Source organism: Mya arenaria, chromosome 12 (assembly GCF_026914265.1).
Source record: "Mya arenaria isolate MELC-2E11 chromosome 12, ASM2691426v1".
Taxonomy (NCBI): domain Eukaryota; kingdom Metazoa; phylum Mollusca; class Bivalvia; order Myida; family Myidae; genus Mya; species Mya arenaria.
In genome coordinates this window covers 42,027,023-42,046,437 of record NC_069133.1, presented here as the reverse complement: position 1 = coordinate 42,046,437, position 19,415 = coordinate 42,027,023, and the positions used below count along the sequence as shown (strand labels likewise).

The window sequence follows — 19,415 nt, the reverse complement described above, 5'->3', positions numbered from 1 at the left end:
ATTGCTCTGTAAGTTTCACAGATACACTTATGATTTGCAGTGTTCCTAACAAGAGGTGAGACAACTGTTTCAGCCGTACTTGTTTTATTTGAATATATGAGCATATCAGCAAATATTTCATCTTTAAAAGTTAACAACAATGTCGTTAATCCCGTTGTTAACTGGTAAGTGACAAAACAAAACAGGAATGCTGTTACCTTTTAATTTGCAAATATAAAAACACTACATATAAAACATTTCTCACAAAAAAAAATCAAACATATTTGAACTTTTTAAGGCATAATGTCAATAACATCACAATAAGCACGATAAAGCAAACTTAAGGTGTTTCATCCATCGGTAGAGTTCACTGTTTATAGTTACATTGACTGTAATAAGGGGTTCAAACAGTTGATAAGCGTCAAAGGCCTAGTTTACTAGTTTAAGCCGACTATAAGTGACCCGCACCCCCCCCCATTCTGTGTACAGTACACAACCTCTGTGTATTGTTCTTAATCTACACTTGCCTTGATCCCTCTTATCAGATCTCTGATCTGAGTATCATGCTGTGCAGTTTGGGAGGTTTTATTATAGAAATGGACCCCAAATGGTCCTGAGCCAATAAAGAAATAAACAGGAAATTGGCCCCTACTGTGACATCATTGGAATTAGCAGGAGATGCACAGTAGGGGATTGTCATGCCAAACATTCCTTAAACTAGAGGCCTTTAATGTATTTCATCATTTGGTAAGATTTACTGTTTATAGTCACATTGACTTTCATCAGAGGTTCCAACAGCTGATAATGGTTAAGCCTAAAAATAGCTGGGTGACTATTTTAGTAGGGATTCATGCCAAAAGCAGGGTAAAGGGGCTTAGACCCTTTTTGAAATTGTTTACAAAGGCATTTATATTCATTCCAATGTACTTCATACAGTTTCTGAAGCAAACAAAATAATTTTTACAACAGTAAAAAAGTCTGAAGTAAAAGCTCTTAATCCAGATTACAGTAATAAATCATGAACTTAAAAACTCCTGTGTCAGATTATAATTTGACGACTGGTAGCCCCCATTATTTTCAACCTTTCAGAGCCAAAAAGTCCAATTTGTAATATCCTTTTGGACAATTTTTTGTACTATAAATATTTTGTTCTCTATTTGTGGAGTGCTCCCTCATTCTTTTGCCAGACTTATAAGACCATAGAGCTACCAGGCATCTTAAAGATGGTTGGAATACCTTAAATCATGGTACACATTAGACCTGGGACCATGATTATGAACAGTCTCAATTAAGTCTGAGTTCTGACTCAGTGGTAACACTGCAAATCTTTATTTCATTACACTTTCTAGTTGAGTATTTATGATGACATTCGCTGAATTTTATAACCATCCGTACAGGTACTCACATTTATTTTTATAAACGGAATGCAATAAAGAGCATATTCTTTGTAATATATAAGGTCCGTGGTAATATAATAGAAATGCTTTGTGAGTCTGAGTCTAGACTTAATTAGACTTGAGACTGTTCGTAATCATAGCCAATGGGGCCATTATAATTACGAACAGTCTAAAGTCTTAGTTCAGACTCAAGTGACAAAACTGCAGATCTTCATTCCATTGTTACTTTCTTCCCAGTTGAGTTTTGATGATGACATTTGCTGAATTTTATCACTATTCGAAATCGTACAAGGATATATTTTTCTAAAACGAATGGATTAAAGATGATTCTTTGTAATTTAATAAAAACGCTTTTCTGAGTCTGAGTTTAGACTTAAACTTGTGACTGTTCGTAATCATGGCCACTGAAATGAAATAACAATGACTATATCATAATTAAAATGTCAAATAGCAACATCATCATAACTAGACACAGTTGCCAGGAGAAATGACCCTTGTTATAACAACTCCATTAATTCGTTCAGGATAAACCTTATTAGGACTGACCAGTCTTGTCTAAATCTGTAAACTATGCAATCGGACCTCCGATGTAATATGTTACTATATAAAGCGTGCCGTATGTGAAAAAGACTTCCAGGTCACTTCATATCAGGACATAACTTTCCATATAAGGATATATGAATGTTTACAACCTTTTAAGTAGATATAAATTGTGCAGGAAGTATATCTATTTTTTGGAAGGCATAACATAGCTGGTAGACCCCCCACAGAATATTATGTATCATTTTTGAGGTCAATTTACTTACTAATTCAAAAATGTCATAAAGATGCAATTGAAACGGGTTTTTTTTTTGGGGGGGGGGGGCAATTTTCACAGATGATATTTTGTTACCCCCAAGCTCCCACCCCCCTCCCCAAAAAGTAGACATACAAATAAAATAAATATTTTCTTAACTTAAAGTTGAATATAAATTCCCAATCAGATTTTATAAGCTATTTTTTCAGTTGCAGTTCTGTTTGAAAAACTGCAGTTTATGGTTGGTTAAAAAGAGAATTGTAAGCATATGATCTCATTAGTTATAAAAAAATCCCAGTTTTATGAAGAACAAGGCGGAAATCCCCGACTCCATGGATGTAGGTGGGTAAGTTTTGCAAAATATTTGGAAAAAATAACAAGATCTGAATTGAAAAAATGCAGATTTTACTTTGAATTTAGGTCACACGCCACTAAATATAATAGGTCTCACGACACTAAATATAATTATAGCACAAAGTCATACATCTTGGCAACTGTGTACAGTAGATAAAAGCATTATAATTGCTAATGAGGCTATCAGTGAACAAATGGTCATAAGCTGCCTTGCTGAGATCAACAAATGATTACAAAATCAAGATAATGTCATGAAACAATCCTTTCAACAATATACCCCCTAAGGAGATAGGCGATATTTAAAAAAAGATAACAATATGATTAAAACACAATACAATAACGTAAGTTTATGAATTGATACAATATGAACAGAAAGCAGAACTATAAGTATGTTAACATAACTTTACAAATGATTTTAAAATAGAATGATTTTTTTCTTTCATCATTTAAAGCAGAGTATAAGCTGAGCCATGAATGATTACATAGTGAATGAAGCTTAAACTTTTAATGTGGCCTTGAAGTTTGAGCTATGGACCTCCTTAGACCGAACAGTACTTGTATTAAAAAGAGCGCGGCGTAGCCAGCACCCACACTCTTATATTCTGTTTTCTAGTCAAGCAACGGTCATAATCTATTAATCATTAAAGCCTTGCTGTACATGTGCGTATGGTCACTGGCAACATGTGTACCAAGTTTCATTGAAAGATCTCAAATTAGTTTTGAGTTATGGCCAAGTTTTCCACGCTGAAGACGCCAATTACGACACCCAAGGCTATTTCAAAATATCCAGACATTTTTTTTTTAACATTGACAAGCTTAAAAATGATGCCCCATACTGTTGACATAAGTGCCAAGTTCTTTTGATACATATATATCCCAATTCAAAATTATTAATCACAAGTTATTGTTTGAATCGGAAATATACTCAGTGTTGGCACCAATCGGATCGATGAAAGAATCACGATTTAATTATTCAAATGGCTTCTGATGAAAACATCATTAAATGATTTCAGTACATTGGTTATTTAGTAGTTTGAACATACATGAATGTACTGGCTTGAGCAAACACTTGCAAAGGTGGCAATAGTTTATGCCTTATTAAACAATCAAATTGTATTTTGTGGGCTGCTCCCAGCCTTTACCAACTTAACTTCTTAAGAGCTTAGTAATGTGCAAATAAACACAAAATAGTAACCCTCTGTACATTCTTTTTCATTTTAAAATCTTTATCTTTATTTGCTTTAAATCTTCCACCCTCTTTTCCAAGAAAAAGTGGGCTATCCTCAAATTTGATGTTACGTATCTGAAACAACAGGTATTCACATTTCATGATTTTTTGGTGGTTTCAAATGTCTCAAGCTTTTTACATCAAGAATTTTAAGACATAAATGATTGCAGACTGAGAATGGATTTTCTTTCATTTCGAGGGATAAACGTGAAATTAAAGCTGCACTCTCACAGATTGAACATTTTAACAACCTTTTTTTTTTTGGAACAAGCCAATTTTTGCGAAAAGCCATGGAAACCGGTGATATAAGACTGCTGCCCAAAAAATCAGATTGCTGATTTTTATATTTAAGTTAAAAAATTGATCACTTTTTAAGTCATAAAACATTAATTTTCAAACGGAAATATGAAAATCTACGACCTGATTTTTTGTCAGCAATCTTATATCATTGGTTTGCAGATCTTACTGCGAAAACTTGAACTTTCCAAGACAAAAAAATAAAAAAAAGTTTTTAAAATGGTCTATCTGTGAGAGTGCAGCTTTAAAATAAGATAAAAAAGTATTGAACAAGGTTCTTTGCTGATTATATACAAAAAGCTTTCTATATGTGGAGTAGAATGTGAAATGCTCTGCAAACATAATGATGGCCGCATGTCAAAATGCCGAAGCTGCATTTTTTCAGATTTCGGAATTTTTACATCTTTTAAATCATAAAGGCGAGCGGTATATAGTAGCAAATTGCAGAATAAATCATCCAATGAGGAAATGGTGATGAATCATGTGATCAAAATGTCAAACATAATGACTAGACATCTTACAGAAAAATAGAAATGCCAAACTTCAGAATTTGTAACTTCGGCATTTTGTAAACAAACAATGTGTGATCAAAATACCAAGAAATACAAAAAATGTTGCTACTGAAAACTTTGGATTTTGTAGCTACTGCGTTTTGATGTGACCAGGCCATCAATAAGCTTTTCCACGAAGTATTTATAACGTAACACGCATTACATGATATAGTAATACCTGTTTGTTTCAAATGATTTTTTACATTTTAAAACCATACATGTTTTAATAGGGGGAATTGAAAATACTGGTATATTTTTCTTTGTTTAATTCCAAGCCCTTCGTTCAATGAAACTTGGTACACACGTTGCCAGCGACAATACTGAAAAACTTTGGATTTTGTAGCTTCTGCATTTTGATCGCATGTGAGGCCATCAATAAACTATTCCACAAAATATTTATTCTGCAACATGCGACAGTTTTAAACACAGTCAAGGCATACATTTTAAACTTGTAAACTGCATGGTATACCGATAAATTGAAAATGGGATAATTAGTAAACCCAAATTACATGATATCGTAATACTTGATCGTTTCAAATGATTTCTTACATTTTAAAACCATACATGTACCACATTTTTTTATTGGGGGAATTGAAAATACTACTTTTCATTGTATAATTCTATGCCCTTTGCGCCAATCTTACTAACTAGCGTAAAAACAATATTGTAAGATTAAAAAATTCAGTTACACATTTTATGAGTATGGCAAATCAAACTGAAAAGTTCACATAAGCTGACTTATTATAATCTCTATGTTTTGAAATATACATTCTAACTTCTCTGAAATATGAAGTTGAAAAAGCGATCGTATGATACCATACATGTGGTTATAGGATAGCCCAAACTCTGAATTTCCTTAACTTCAAGTAGCAATTAACATTATACTCGAAAATGAACAGGATACAAAAAATAAACAGATAAATCTTTCGAAATGCAAAAAAAACAAACAAGACAATTGTCAGATGCAAAGCGAAACAAACAAATAACAGATCTATCTGAATATCACAGAAAAAAATGTAACAAAAGCTAATACAAAAACAACCATTTTGCCAAAAAAATAATGCAGACATAAACAGTTTATTATGCTCCATTTCTATATATATATATATGCATGATATAATTTAAGCGTTTTCCAGACTTGGGTATTTTTCCTTTTGAATGCATCATGCAATTTTTCAAATATCATATTTCCCAACAAATTTGATAGCGCAAAATTACAGCTTCATATTTCTTTCTTTTAAAGATACAATTACAAGCCAAAATCACATTCATAAATCTATTTTGGGGTTTGAGCTCAAAAGTTAAGGATGGGTACTGTGGTTTGTTCCTTTTTGGTAACACCCTTTTGCCATCATAGAGACAAGAATGTGCACTCTTCTGCCCTCATAGAATCATTGCATAAGAAGATCAAATATTTCTGTTCTTTAGATTAAATGATTATATATATATTCAAATTTTACATATAAATTTGACAGTTGAAAAGTAATATTACTGAAAATAAACATTATTCCTAGTATTTTCTATCAAATTAATAATATTTAAGGTCCTAATAGCCCAATACTATGTACTATACATATATATATATATATACTATACTACCCTTTTCTCCTTAAGCACTCTGTCCCTTTTCTGCAGAACCCTGCCCTTTTTAAAGCCTGGCTTAAAGCCTAGTATTTATACATGGTCTAACACTCTCATTACACAATAACACTCCACTGTAAGGGAATGTGTACTGTCTGTGGCTACAATAATATTTGTACAAGTTACATACACAATTTCACACTTTTACGCAATAAATGCTTTCCTGTTCAATGAAAAATAAACCAGGGGCAATGGTAACTAACAGTCTCACGTCTGAGTTCAGACTCAAGTGCCAAAACTGAAAATCTTCATTTCATTGAAGCTTCCCATCTGGTTGAATATTAATGATGAAATGTGCTGAATTTTATAACTATTTAAAATTGTAAAATTATTTAGATTTATTTGGTAAAAGAAATGGAATAAATGTGATTTCTTTTCTTAATTTAAATAAAAGTGCTTTTCTGAGTCTGCGTCTAGACTTGGACTTGAGACGGTTCGTAATCATAGCTCCAGGTAATATAATGTAGCTTCCTTTCCCAAAGAGTAAAAAAGCACTTTAACATATGGCTGCAGATCCATATCTTATCAGCAGATTAAAACAAGCAAAAACACAAGACTTAAAGAAAAAAACAATGATACACAATAACAAGAGTAAACAATGTTTTAACATCTGGTACAATAAATTTGAACAAAGATATGTCTTTGAAACTCACTGGGAAATAAAAACATATAAGTAAACACTTATGTATGATCAAACTCAGATATCTGTACAGCTAAATAATCTAGTTCCTTCCTTAACCAAACATTTCTTAAATATATGATCATTCATCCAGGCCCCAATTAAAAGCATGTGTGGCCTTTTCTGACAGACTTACATAAAATATCCCATCAGCTGAATGTCTTTTAACCCTTTTTGGTGTTCATGTTTTTCATTACGGAATTAAGGGATATGAAGTAAAAACAAGAGGTCAATGAGGGCCTATGCTCTACTGACTCTTTGGTATTTTTTTATCTGAAGCATGTTCATACTGGTAATAGGCAATGTACTGAACCCACATTCAAAGGGAAGCAACCAGTAATCCATGGTTTTGCAAAGGGAGAGTAACACTACAATACATGTAATACACAACTCTCTGTACAAGTTGTCTCCCTTAGAGTATACTTTTGCAACGGCTACAGCATTTCAAGGGCCATAATCCAGTCATGCATGGGCAGATCTGACTGGTTTAAGAAACAAACCAAGCTCTCAGGGATATTTAACTACTACATTAATTTAATTGAGATACAATAAAAACTGAAGACCACATCACGTCCACAAGCAATTGTTTTCAGACACACAGACAACAAACACAGTGCCATTGCATAAGCTCTTCTGGCCTTTGGCCAGGAAAAGTAAAATAAAACTACCCATCTACCCAAATCATATAATGTGGGTCGGATAAGACCGAATGAAATATTTTTAAATTGTAGCCCATGTATCTGGTTTGTTAGACAGTGTAAATATCTGTTGACATCATACGTTCTTCATTCATGTTTTACAATTGATTTGATTTATCTGACGAATTTATGACTGCATGTCAACATTAAGCTTTACTAGACATGTTTGTTTTATGCAATAAATGTATGGAATGAATGAAGAATGAATGACTATTAGCTTTGGTGAAGATACAATGTGCAATGACGTTTGAATATTTTAATTTACCAGGTTTTGTTATACAAAACGAGGAAGTTAAATATTGCAAATTTTTTTTAAATAGTTTTACACTGATGACGTAAGATGATATTAACATTTTGTGAAACTGATAATGATTAACATTAGCTTTGTGAATGAATTCAATACATTTTCCGAAAGATATGCCATTATGGACAATACAGATATGATTAATTAAGCAAAGAATTCTTTTATAACAATTAAAAAAGGAAGTAAAATTTAAATTTACCAGTATATATTAATATTTGTATCAACTACTTTTCAACCATTTCACTAACTTTGCACAATTTTATAAGGCTGGTGGGGTTTTCATAGCTGATATTTGTAAATCCTGAAAAAGCCAGAGGGGTGGGGGTTCAGTGGGGGGGGGGGGGGGTAGATCTGTTTGAGTATGAGGGATTCATGCCTGAAGTAGTAAAGGGGCATTTTAAAGAATTTCATACGGTTTTGGAATCAAACGTCAGGCCCCAATTTCTCGAAACTTCATAAATCCCTTATAACAGGATTAAGCTAAACTCACTATTTTTGTTGTTCTATAATATGCGTTATATTTACTTCTTTAAGAGTTTTTATAATTTATATAAGAAAAATATGTTTGCTAATTAGAAGAAACCATTTTTCATTTATTAAAATCCATTATTAGTATGTATTTTATTTTAATTTCTCGAAACTTCTAAAGCTTAACAGGCTTAAGTAGCTTATTTCAATTTAATAGCCAAAGGGACATACATTAATTGGATTTTGATTAATGAAAAATGGTTTATTGCGATTATTATAAAGATTATGTCTAAAGCATAAAAACCCTTAAATAAGTAAATATCACGCAAATTATTAAAAGAGAAAAATAGTGAGCTTAGCTTAATCCTGTTATAAGGGACTTAAGAAGTTTCGAGAAATTGGGGCCGGATGAATGAGAATGGAGACTTCTTAATCTGCTTTAGGTTTACAAATAAGATATCTTATTGAAATGGGGCCCTGGATTGTTATGAAATGGCTTAACAAGGGTATCATTACAGTCATAACGATAAACACTATTTGATGAACAAGCTTGAACCCTTGCACTAATGCTTGGCATCAATTTTTTTAACAAGCCCAGCTATAAAAAATCCAGAAGTGTAGAAAGCCCACAAAGTATTTTTCCAAACGTGGGCTTCCGGGTTTACGCAAATTTCAACCAATGTCATTACAGATTGTTTTTTTTAAATTACCTATAAATTTAACATTTAAAAGGTACAAACATAAGCAATGAAAAATGATATACAAGTGTAAAAAATACATGAGCATATTCAATATTTGAACAGCAACAGGAAGAAACTGGTCATCAAGTTAATAATAATTGAAATTATAAAATTAGTAGATTTTGGAATCATCCCACTTAAGTTTACATCAAAAAGAAAAAAAAAATCACCAAGAAGTACCGGTACTGTGTGTTTTATCTCAAAAGATTCTCGGCTGAAATTCAGCCCTAATTCCCATTGCTAAAACACAAACTGTTTTTCCAATTGTGAATATAAAATTCCCTATGTTGTTTTGACAAAAATAAACCACTATTTTATATAATTATTTTTACTACCCCAAACAGTTTATGTATACATGGAAAAGTTGATGTTTTCTTATAACAACTATCTCAATAAAAATCTCTTATCTTTTGAATTTTTCTTTTTAAAGCATTCTTGTTCAGTTTTCTAGAGGCAAATTCAGGTCATAATGTCATATTTTCCCAATTTGTAAGGCCCAACCATTATTCCCAAAATGGTGGAAAAATACACAAGACCTTTGAATTAACGTATTACTGCTTGTCTCTGTTCAAATGCTCTGTAAGCCATTCAGATATGATGTCCTCGCATTATGTGAGAGTAGAAACCATATTTGTTTCCACACTGTTTGCCACAGACATTGCACCGGAAGGGGTCCGTGTGGCTATGACAGCCGAGATGAATTGAGAAAATCACTTCGTCATCAAAAACTATCCCACAGTGCTCGCAACGAGACTCTGAACAGCAAGACTGTTGTTCACTTTGGTCGCTCTCGCTCGCAGATTGCGACCGATAGCCCAGTCTTCCTGACCCTTGAGATTGCGACCTTTGACCAGAAACTGGGAGATTGCACTGAATAGCTTGATCTATGCCGGCAAACCGAGGTCGACTGTAGAAGTCATAGTAGTCACCATCAAGGTCGATTTCGGTTTTGATCAGCGGCAGAACACATTGCACACCCCTTGCTGTGGAGTCAGATTTGACGACAGTGTCACTCACGGATGAAATGTTAAGATTGCCGCTGACTGACGAAGAGTCATGACTGGTATCGAGATCGATATTTTCAACGTTAATCCTGTATGGCAGCTGGTGGCTAGTAGCACTAAGTGCGAAGTTGTTTCTGCGTCTATTCGGGCTTGTGAGATCAGTCGGGTGATCAACAGTAGCTGATCTGTTTGCACCATCTTCCCTGGGCGTAGAATTGCCATTTGTAAAAGTGGATGTATGCGATCCTCTTGCTTGGGGGCGTGGGTTGTCACAAATGGCTTCAGCCTGAGAAATTGTTCTTTGATCATTATGATTATGCGTAACACCACTTGCATTTAATGCACAGCCAGAAACACTAGAAGAAATATCGAAATCATTTTCGATTTTGATTTTCACTCCAGTGTGAAGATTTGAACAAGATTGATCACATGTTCCGTGATTTGAACATGTATGAATGTCCTGAATATGCGACCCTCCGACTCCAGAAGGGATGTAGTAGCTCGACGAGGTTACCGTGCTTGTAGCTGCCTGTTGAGATGAGCGAAAACCTGAAGGTGCGAGTGAACGCAAATAACTGGACGATAAAGCATCACCCTGTCGGTCACGGAAACTCTCATATGGCACATTGTATTGATCAAATGGCATATCGACAGGATGTCGATTCGTCATAGAGTATGGGAAACTTTCAGTAAGTCTATCAGATCTGTGTAAGAGAAGAGAATTGTCATAGAAGTGAGCTGGATACGTATTGTTTCCAGTCGTATCGAGAGGCAGCGTGTGATTGCTTGAGAGTGGAGTGGGAGAAATGGTTCCGCCTCCCGACGTAAGCCCGGGAAGTAACGTAGATGCTGGGAGATCAGGATGAGCTTGCTGATAGTGGTCGCGCAGTTTCCTTGATAATGGTGTAACAAACTGACACTTGACGCAACGGAGAAGGTTCACTGGCGATGTCTTGTGGTGCAGTCGACGATGACGCCGAAAACTCCCCTTTTCGTAAGATGTAAAGTCACACACTGAACAGCGAAACGTCCGGCTTCCACCTGTAAAAAAGGGAGCAACAGATATAAACTATTTTTAATTTACAATTTGAATTCGCCCAGCACTTCTAGTATGTTTGGGTTTTAAATGTGAAAGGTGCTCCAACAATAGTGAAACTTCTTCATCATCGTTTCCCTGTTTAAACTTACTGGGTTTGTCTATCATGTAAATCCCAGTGAATTTAACGAAAGCGTCAGTATATTTATCTGTATTTATCACGTGACTTTCACATAAAAAATAAACATACTATAATCTGGGAAAACATTAAGCCCTATTTCTAAACGGATAAACTCAAAATATTCTTTTAATCATGTAAAATGATGTATTATTGACCTAATACTAGCTCTTATTGCTTCTAGTCTTGTTTTGAGGAAATACTGTATTTGCCGATTTAGGGGGCCATCGAATGTCTTGTCCCTTTTATGAGAAAAACATATTTACAGTAAATCTTATAATTTCGAAGACCATTTTTCAACCAACATCAAATATCAGTAAATTAATATTGGGCTGGATTTTACAAGCAAAACATGATCCATTCACACAACCTTGAAATATTACACCAAAAAAAATTCAATCAATCTGCAGCTTGTTGAATGATGAGAAATTTCATTCGGTTACCTGAATGTTTGGTAGAATGCATCTGTAGAAGGTTATAGCTACCAGTGGCGTAGTTACACAGTCGACATCGGTAGTGATGAAGATGCGGACACATCTCGACATCCCCGTCATAATCCTCACCTAAAACACAGAACAACAGTTACAAAGTGAAGATCGGTAATGGTGACACATCTTGACACTACCTTCAAAACCCTCTTACCAAATGATGAAATACATTAAAGGCCTAGTTTAAGGAATGTTTGGCATGATAATCCCCTGCTGTGCATCTCCTGCTAATCGCACTGGTGTCACAGAAGGGGCCAATTTCCTGTGTATTGGTTCATTTGCTCAGGGCCATTCAGGGTCAATTTTTATAATAAAGCATCGAAAAATGCACAGCAGGATACTCAGATTGGAGATCTGATAAGCCAATATGCAATAAGATTAAGATCAATTAACAGAGGTTGTGTACTAATACACGGTTTGGGGGGGGGGGGGGGGGGTCACTTATTATTGTAAAAGGCTTAAACTAGGCCTTTATACACAGAACATTTATATTGAATAACAGTTACGAAGTGAAGGCCGGTAGTGGTGTAAGTGCAGAATCATCTCAACATCAGCTTCATAAACCTCCAATAAAACTAATAAAACTAAGAAATCATTTATATTGAGGTATTCATATTATGTTGACATCGGTAGTGGTAGAGGTGCAAACACATCTCGTCTACATCAAAACTCACTGCTACAATGGAAAAAATTTATATATTGGTGTAGTTACACAATTACCACCAGGATTGATGTTGGTGTGTAGACATCTCGACATCACCTTCAAGTAAAAAAACATTAATATTGAGGTGTGTTACGAAGTCAAAATTGGTAACAGAGTAGGTGCAGACACATCTCCACATGACCTTCATAAACCTTCCCTAAAACACAGAACATTCATACTGAGGTTTAGTGTATGAGGTTTAGTAACACAATTAACACTGAGAGTTATGTTGATACGGATACATCAGCCTTTTAACCATGGAAAACTGATAATACTTAGCTTTATTACTTGGTATTAAGGAAAAGTAATTATTCACAAACAGTCTAAAACCCTTTTTTTCCCATTAAAACAAGGGGCATGACATGATAAGTAATAAAAACAGAGTTATGGGCCTTCCTTTACCTGGCATATTGTCTCGGGCAACATGTATACCAAGTTTCATCTAAATACCTTAAAACTGCACTCTCACAGATTAACCGTTTCGACAACTTTTTTATTTTGAAATGAGCCAATGTCTGTATTGGAGTATATGTCTGAAAACCAGTGTTATACGACTGCTGACAAAAGATCAGACCTAAATTTTTCATATTTACGCTCAAAATTGATATTTTATGGCTAAACGCGTTACTAACTCTTTACCAAATCTGAGTATTTCGCCATTTTTCCAAACAATTGAGATCTGTTATTAAGTTATCTAATATGACTTCGTGGAAGGTTTTGGTGTCAGAATCAGCCGATTCTGAGTCATTCATTAAAGGAAAGTCAAAACTGTCAATCTGTGACAGTACAGCTTTAAACATTTTTTAAGTTATGGCCATGATTAAAGTTTTTGCATGATGCTGAGAGACAATAACTCCAAGGCTATTATATAATTGATACTTTTTCTATATGTCTTTAAAAAACAGATGAGCAAAAAGATGAAACTTTTTGAACACTCATTGACTGACATTCAGTACTCACCCGAGGGAAGGAGTTCCTTCGCTAAACTTTGAGAATGAGAGGGACTAGAGTGGCGCCGCATACCTTGAAATATACATTAATATAAGTATTAGGAGTTGTGGTTTGGAACTCATGTAGAGCATTAATACATAATGTGGGATTTAGTCAGGATTTCAAAAGAACATGGTGCTTTAAAGGATGGACAGGTCGCTAAGGGAGGAAAAGGCATATTGAATTGGGTAGTGAATAATTTGAACATTATGAATTTGACAGAAAACGTTAGGAATTGTTTTCAATTAAAATCATAGAAGTTTCAACTGCCTTATATGTAAAATGGGTATGTATTAATAGTCACATTATAAATAAAGGTCTGAAACGATCGGAAAAATTTGACAGTCTCAAGCACTTAATTTTATGGAGTTAGGAGGGTGCACATGGTGGTGTCTTTGAGGGTGGAACAGTGCTACCAAAAAAGAACAGGGTGCAGCACCCTTTCTTATAACTCCTTAGCTAAAATTCTAGTTCCTTAGTGAAAAACAAGTTGAGAAATATTATATTCAAAACAAGAAAAGATAATAAAGCATGTACCAATAATATAATGTTCATACAGAAAGTCACACATAAAAATGTTAGTGTTTGAATGCCGAATTTCCTTGGAATAGTTTTTCCCATCCAGCATTGTTTCTCCCCAGTCGTTTTATATTAATTAGCATATATATGTTATGAAGAGGTATTTCATGTTTATACAGTTGTAGTAGTCAAAACTAAATACACAGAGAACATACTTGAGGAGATGGTGAGATCAAGATGTCCATTGTCAGCAGGTGAGAGCACCGTTCTTCTTGGTGGCTTGGGTCTTTCGGGCGGAGTTTTGTCCCCTAGCATACGAACTCCGGGCAGTAGGGTTCGTGACCTTTCCCTGCTCGGAGCTCTCCACACTGAATCTAATGTACTGGTAGACATAAACCCCCCACTGTCCAGACGTGCGATCTTCTTAGCCACTCCCTCACTGTCAATGATACTGCTTGGTTTTGGGCGTTCAATCGCCTCGTTAATGGAGCAGCCATTACGTCGTAGGGAATTGATGCTTAGAGTTGATACTGTGGAAGTTTTGAGTTTGTTGGGAGTTGATCTTATTATATTACTAATCAAGTAACTGGTATTTGAATGCTTAGAGCTTGAAGAGACTCTGGACACTGGTTCAACAGACCTAAAAGTGCCGAATGAATTCATTGTACCAAGTAAATGATTGTCAGTTTTATCTTTTGATAATTTGAAGTCCATGATAAGATTGAGGGCCTCGTTTGAGCTATCCATACTGTCATGGCCATTTTGGGGAAGAATTCCCCCTGGGTTTCGAGGACGTGGCAACTGTAAGATATCCAAACTTTCATTTATGCGGACCATTCCCTGCATTCGTTCTCGCATTTCTATTTCTCCCATACTGCCGGCTCTCTGCCTCTCCATGGGGGTGTTCCGAGCAGATGGTTTGGGTGACACCGGTGCAAAAGTAGTACCACTAACTGACCCTGACCTCAACCTAGGGGTCCCTGGCGTACTGGGTGTTGCTAATCTGATGTAGGGAGGACTTGGGGTCATCGACCTTGACATCCCGCGAGGTGGCATGTACAAATCAGCCGTAGAATTACTACATTTACCATCCTCTTCATCTCTGACATCAACATTATCCCCATTAGAAGACACAACTCTTGATGCGGCATTATCCGCGACACTTGGACTGTCCACAACAATTTCTGTGTCGGAGTCAGAAGCATTTCCTGAATTGTCAGGCTGAGATATCTGTTCGTATCTCCCAGATGCGTCACACTCGTTCTGCCCAAAAGCCTGTTGACTTTTCACAGCTGACCGCTGTTGGGAGATGGAGACAGGTGGACAGATTGAGCTGCTACAGTCGCACGACTGGTCGACGCTGGAGGACTCCGCAGACCGACAAAGGTCAGAGTTGCTGCTTACTCCATCTGACGTCACTCCTACAGAGTCAAAACATCATTTTAACCAATGAACTTACTAATTGATTCCATAAAAATAGTCTAAAATGTCTCTTTAAAGGCTAAACAAACAATTTACATACTAACCCAAAGTGTGATTTTCTCTTATCTTTGTTAAAAAAAATATAGGGCAGAAAGCTAAGGTATCTTACAGTTTACCAGTCTAAAATATCTTTAAAGCCTGGGTCCATGAATACGATTAGTCAAAAGTCCGAGTTTAACACATTTTCTAATAATTGTTAATCCGAAATACTGTTATTTAATCCAAATTTTTATTTTGGTCCTATGAGCTCAGATTTATTAACGGTGCTTAGACATGTATAAATATGACTGAGACAGATTGACGTGCTTGAGTCATTTCCAAACTTAAGTTGATTTCCTAAAAATGTCTTTGTCAAAATAAAATAAAAGAATAAGTGTTCTTTACATTAAAGGGTGTATTTCCTATTTATTCAATGAAAATAAAGTATTCCAGAAATTATTAGTTTATAATGTCATATGAACAATGAGATACTTAACTTAGGAAATGACTAAGAATATTTTATGACTAGTGACCCAGATTTATAGAGTAAAATAAAATCATTACAAGTTACGGGGTAAGTAGGTGACCCGATATGGGATATATGGGGCAAAGGAAACCACATAAGGAATATGGTTTCCCGCGCCCTGTATATCCCATATCGGGTCATCTACTAACCCCATAACGTATATTTCACGTTGACAACCTGTTAACATTGATAAAGAAGCCAATAATATCACAATATTTTCTATTAACCCCATAATGTGAATGCCACTTTATCTCCAGACGACAAGAGGATGTTTACATTAAACAAGAGACGTCAAATCACAAAATAGGTCACAGCAATGTAAATTTATAAAACATTGTAAAGAGTACATTTCCTTTGTCAAATAACACGTTGACACAAAGTAGACACCATTTTAGATATTAAGATTAGTGACCCAATATTGAAAAATATGGGGTCACCGTGTGACCAGCTCTGGATCAATGGCGTTGCGTCATTTATGTTAGAGGCGTGATATACCTGATTGTGTATGTTGCTGGGAGGATTGTGATGGCTGGGCAGGCTGGCTCGATGTGATGTCTTGGCCGCTGTCTTGGTCACATTCCATCTCCACCGACTCCATCGCTTCACACATGACCTGCGGGTAATGGGGATATATATTAATCGTTGACTTAAAAAAAAAAAAGCCTGTGCCTTCTGCATTCGGAGGATATTAAGTGTGATCAATCTCCAAATTGGGAAAATAAGAGCATGATTTATATTTTACTTAAAGCTATTTTACTGAGTGTATTATGGCTTTTTTATTATACACTGTCCCATTTCATCCAAGAGGTGCACTTTTCATTATTATTTTATTGCATAAGGGACAAATTGTCAGTGGTCTGCATCCTTCTAGCAGTGTTTTGCTGATGCAATTTTTAAATTTGTGGAATTCTATATCTATTTGATATTGAACAACTATTCACATATATATTTATGTTTTATTTTGTATTATTACATTCGTAATCATGGGCCCATGGGTGAGATGCTTATTCAGTTTTTCTGACAAACTATTAGTTACAATATGTAACAAACTCTTGTGCAACGGTACATTATGCAGTCAGGGTTCGAATTTAGACTTGCATACTCGCAAAATGCGAGGGACATTTGCAAACAGCGAGTGACTTTTATTCAAGCTCGCAGAATTCTGCGAGTGGCTTTTTCTAGACCACAAAATGTTAAAAGGAAAGTAGAATAAACTTGAACTTAACTTTGATTCGTAGTCATGTGTAAACAACCTATAAGTGGCATGTTTACACTACCAGTAAAGAGAAGACAGTACCGAGTCACGCTCAAGTAAGTTTTCAAAAATAGAACAAATACGGAAAAGGCCGAGTTTTATCTCAAATCTTTCTGGGATGCTCCGAGGCGTGCACAATACAAAGTGAATACAGATGAAGTAATCACCTAGCTCAATCATTGGCTAAATTTAGCGCTTTCACGCACTATATGTAAACCCCATCAACCTTTGAATATATCTGCTCAACTTACTGTCAAAGTGAATGGACTTTGATATATTTTATAGTCAAAGCATCCATGCTACATTTACTATTGCTTCTATCTATTCTAAATTTATAATGTTATTGTTTTTAATACTTATAGACTTAATCAGTTAATGAAATCTGTAGGGTGCTCGCCGAATGGGTATTACCCGATGGCGAGGGTAAATATACCCCCCTCAAAGTTAACAATGTCAAATTATTGGACAGCTTTGTTATCAAGAAGCGGCCAGCATCCGATGAGTCATCTGTACCCCACAAAAAGAATTTAAGCCATCAACAAGTTCTAGTAGTCGAGTCACTCAAGATTGATACTTTTTTATATTCATAATATGTCTTAGGTGTAATTATCTACTTTAATTAGACAATATTATAAGGGAATAAAGAAAATAATAAAATTGCAAGTTGATTTTTCACTTTGCGAGTTGTCTCAAAAAACACTCGCAAAATTTTGCGAGTGCTCCTCAAAGTTAAATTCGAATCCTGGCAGTGTTTCATAAAGTGAAAAACTTTATAGCGCTACAAGGTGCTCCATCCTTAAGGGTAAATTACACCATTTCTAAATTGACTAATAGGGTGTTATATGTTTTTTCTTTTCATAACACATGACAGTGATATTAAATAGCCTGTGTGTATCATCTATCGGTGTACTAAGACTTCCGTTGCTTACTGTCAAATCAAAGTTCATATAAATGTATACTTTTTAATACATATATGTTGAGGATTTAATTATCTTTCAAATTATGTGGCCATAAAAAGTATTTCTATAGTATATGTCCGACACCTGACCTATTTGTTGACATAGGTGTCGGCCATTTTGTTTTGTGACGTATGTACAATCAATCGGTGTATATGACATTTTCAGTAGATAACAATACCAAACATGGAGGTAACGTGACCGCGAATATGCACATTGCTAAGAAGCACCTGTCAGTGACGTCATCAGCTATATAAATAGATGAAATCGGGAAAATCCGATCTGGGTTTTGCGAGATTCTATCAATAGCAATGGCTTACATTCAGAAAGTTGAATTAGAATAAAGAAAAACAATGTAATTACGTATATGTTTTAATTTCTGGGGAATTCTTACGCGTAGAAACGACATGGTCTTCAAATGTTTGTAGCTGACAGTTCTCTCGAATGAATATAAACAATCCGAAGTGCAGGTACCCGTTCACGTGATCGTTATTCGGCATGTTTCGGATTACATCGATAGACGGTATACACCGATAGATGATACATTGAGTATATTCCACACAGTTTTAACATAACTTTTTTCTAACAGAGTTCAGAACACAAGTGGAAGTTTCTTCTCATATATGGTGTTGGGGGTGTGAAACACTAGATATCAGTGTCAGTGGAAATTACAAGAATATTTAGTACATTAATTAAGTGGTCTTATAAATCGCTTAATGATAAATCATCTTGCCACTGAAATGTGGAACAACTTCACTTTAACTGTCATTAATCTACAACTCCATCATTCATTTTATGTTGCAAAAGCATTACTAAAAATTCAAAAATGCAACCCTCTTTTTAAAACAAATACAATGAACACCTTCAAATCCGAAATAATTTCTGGTTGTTTTTTTTTGTAATAAAATGTCTTTTTTTGTATCCGAAATTCGGATAAACCAATTTTAATGGCTAACATTCAGTTACAATGCAACAGTTTGTAACGGCAACAGGTGAATTGATTTGACCTAACAATATAAATAATTTATGCTGTATATCTTACATGAAGTAGGTGAAAATCTTTATAATTTGCAAATGTCTTGAAAATCTTAAAATCTGGGTCAGCGAATTCCTTCAAATTGAAGAGTATTTTGAGCTGAGTTGTTCATTTTTCGGTGTCCGGGACCC

The 19,415-nt window shown here is 35.1% G+C and overlaps 2 protein-coding genes across 3 annotated transcripts in view; one reads left to right on the top strand and one right to left on the bottom strand.

Moving 5' to 3' along the window:
• The window catches only part of LOC128210274 (RCC1 domain-containing protein 1-like), a 37,387-nt gene that overhangs the window by 8,493 nt on the left and 9,479 nt on the right, over positions 1 to 19,415 (top strand). The window lies entirely within an intron of this gene.
• Positions 187 to 19,414, bottom strand: LOC128210272 (uncharacterized). The gene is made up of 6 exons (XM_052914495.1): positions 19,291 to 19,414; positions 16,533 to 16,650; positions 14,266 to 15,471; positions 13,502 to 13,564; positions 11,794 to 11,913; positions 187 to 11,177 (listed from the first exon to the last, which is right to left on the bottom strand). The coding sequence occupies exons 2-6, from the start codon at positions 16,645 to 16,647 to the stop codon at positions 9,721 to 9,723; spliced, it is 2,961 nt and encodes a 986-aa protein (XP_052770455.1). The 5' UTR covers positions 16,648 to 16,650; positions 19,291 to 19,414; the 3' UTR covers positions 187 to 9,720.